Genomic DNA, 2,099 nt, shown 5'->3' with positions numbered 1-2,099 from the left:
CCCCCCCCGGCCCAGCAGAGCACCACGGGTTAGGGCTGACAATGGCAAGTTTATTGGTTCAGGTACAGCGAGGAGGATTGCAAGCACTTCCAGGACAAATATACAGAGGGGAGAGGGAAAATAACAAAAGAAAACAAAACAACAACGAAAAGAAATGGCAGGATCAACACAGAACGGGAATCGAGCTAAACAGGGAACGCTTTTATCCATGTTATGACAACGTACTCCCAAGCAGGAATTGCTTCCTTTCTCCAGTTAAGTCGATCGGTCTTTCAATAAAATAAAGAGGGGTGGGGGAAGAAGTTAGTGTGCATTTCCCTCGAAAATAAACTCTAATTCATGCCAGTTAAACACTAGAACTAAAAATTTACAAAGAAGCGTCAAAGGAGATGGAAGTGTTATTAAGAGTTACCTTTTCCTCTCTGAACAGTCCAGAAGAAAAACAATGACTACAAATACAGCAGGCAAACTGACTGTTGGACTGATGGGATAGGATATATATAGTGGTGTAAGGAATTCAGTCTCAAGTTGTGCTAAACGCTCTTCGTCCTCTGTATGGCACATTTTGGTCCATGATGGGGATATTAAGTTGAGACGAACCCTGATTTCTTACAGAAACGTGTAAATATTGTTGCTCTTTAAAATGCCAGGTGTACTTCCTTCTACAAAGGTCAGGAGAGGTTTATAGGAAGTAGTCTGGGGTACGACGGGTAACATGAGGCTCTCCACGACGAGGTGCTGGGTCAAACTGGAGGCTGCAGGAAAGAAAATGCAATCATCTTCCCCTCCTCCACAAGGTATTTTCCTAATGCCACAATAAATACTAGACTTGCTCCCAGCTGCTTCCATGTAAAACATTCCAGATCGCAAAACAAGAATCTGTGGGAGTTACAACTCATCAGCTGGTCGAAGCGCTGCTTACGGAATGAATGCCACCCAGCAGCCAGCACTTCAACAGCCCATCGCTGCCTTCACCCAAGCTCAGCTGAAAGCAAAATTCAGACTCTCCCACCCATCTCTGCAAAGCCTAGTGCTACCAAAATAAAGACAAATACATAAAGCAATCAGTCTTTACTCTCTCCATCAAGCTTGGGCAATAGAGGGACTGAGAAAATGCAGAAGCTCCAACTCTTCAGAGTGCCAGGAAGAGGAGACAATGCATTACTCAAGAGAAGCTTTTAAGAGTTTAACTCACTACTTAATTTTTAGATATTCTTGCAGGTAGAGCACACAACGTTAATTCCAGAGTGGTCTGAGGTGGCTTTTCAGGAAAGAACCCCTTTGGAAAGGATCAGACATTCCTCACAACACAGAACGGTTAGGAAGAGAAACAGCCCGAGCCAGGTTACTCACAAGGAATATTTTAAAGTGTCATCTAGTTCCATGATAGCAGCCTGGTTCCCACAACGATAACAGTAATTGGGTGCACTGAAAATGGTCACCACATTTCGGTCGTGGCACCAATTATAACCCTGCCAGAAAAAGAGGAAAAAAAGGTCTCTGTTAAACCTCAAACCTCAGCCCGCCTGACGTTCTTCTTAAGGCCTAAAATGATTCAAGGCACTTGTGAAACTGTAGACTTCTCCTAAGTACTTCCAACTGACTGTTTCATTTTAGAAGAAATACTCTACTGCAAGAACAAGTGGTAGTTACCTAGCAAAAACAGCTGCAACCACTGTACAGAGAGATCAGCCATTCGTCACTATGTGTTTATCCAATTTGTATGGAAATTACGGATTGTACCACAAAGAAACCTTGAGATTTTTAGGTATGCCTCCAGCTTTCCTTCACCACAAACAAGAATTTGCCTGCTGCTGGATGCGAGCGACTTCTGACACACAGTACTACTTAAGGGATCTACTTGAACTAGATTTTAAAAATACATCTGCTCCGTTGACCTATCTGGCATTTTTCCAGCAAGACATACAAGAATAGCCTATCGACAGCCAAAATTATGGCTTAACCCCTGTCACATCTGACTGCTGAGTATTATAGGACAGCCTGTTTAATGCAGCAGCAGTCTAAGTAGAGCAGTCAGCATGTAAGGAGATTATGACTTCCACAAATGGGGTGTGACAGGGTCCCTTTGGCAATTTACT

At 43.3% G+C, this 2,099-nt stretch overlaps 1 protein-coding gene across 1 annotated transcript in view; it reads right to left on the bottom strand.

Moving 5' to 3' along the window:
* Window positions 1-29: 29 nt before the first annotated feature.
* Window positions 30-2,099, bottom strand: part of LOC104157855 (serine/threonine-protein phosphatase 2A catalytic subunit beta isoform) — an 8,033-nt gene continuing 5,963 nt past the window's right edge. Inside the window, exons 6-7 of the mRNA XM_009695354.1 lie at window positions 1,354-1,472; window positions 30-755 (exon numbers count right to left, since the gene is read on the bottom strand). Coding sequence (XP_009693656.1) covers window positions 683-755; window positions 1,354-1,472 — 192 coding nt within the window. The 3' untranslated portion in view covers window positions 30-682. The remainder of the gene's footprint in view (window positions 756-1,353; window positions 1,473-2,099) is intronic.

The sequence above is a fragment of the Cariama cristata genome, unplaced genomic scaffold (assembly GCF_000690535.1).
Source record: "Cariama cristata isolate BGI_N322 unplaced genomic scaffold, ASM69053v1 scaffold32752, whole genome shotgun sequence".
NCBI classification, from domain to species: domain Eukaryota; kingdom Metazoa; phylum Chordata; class Aves; order Cariamiformes; family Cariamidae; genus Cariama; species Cariama cristata.
The sequence above is the reverse complement of the archived record's forward strand: the minus strand, read 5'-3'. Positions and strand labels throughout refer to the sequence as shown.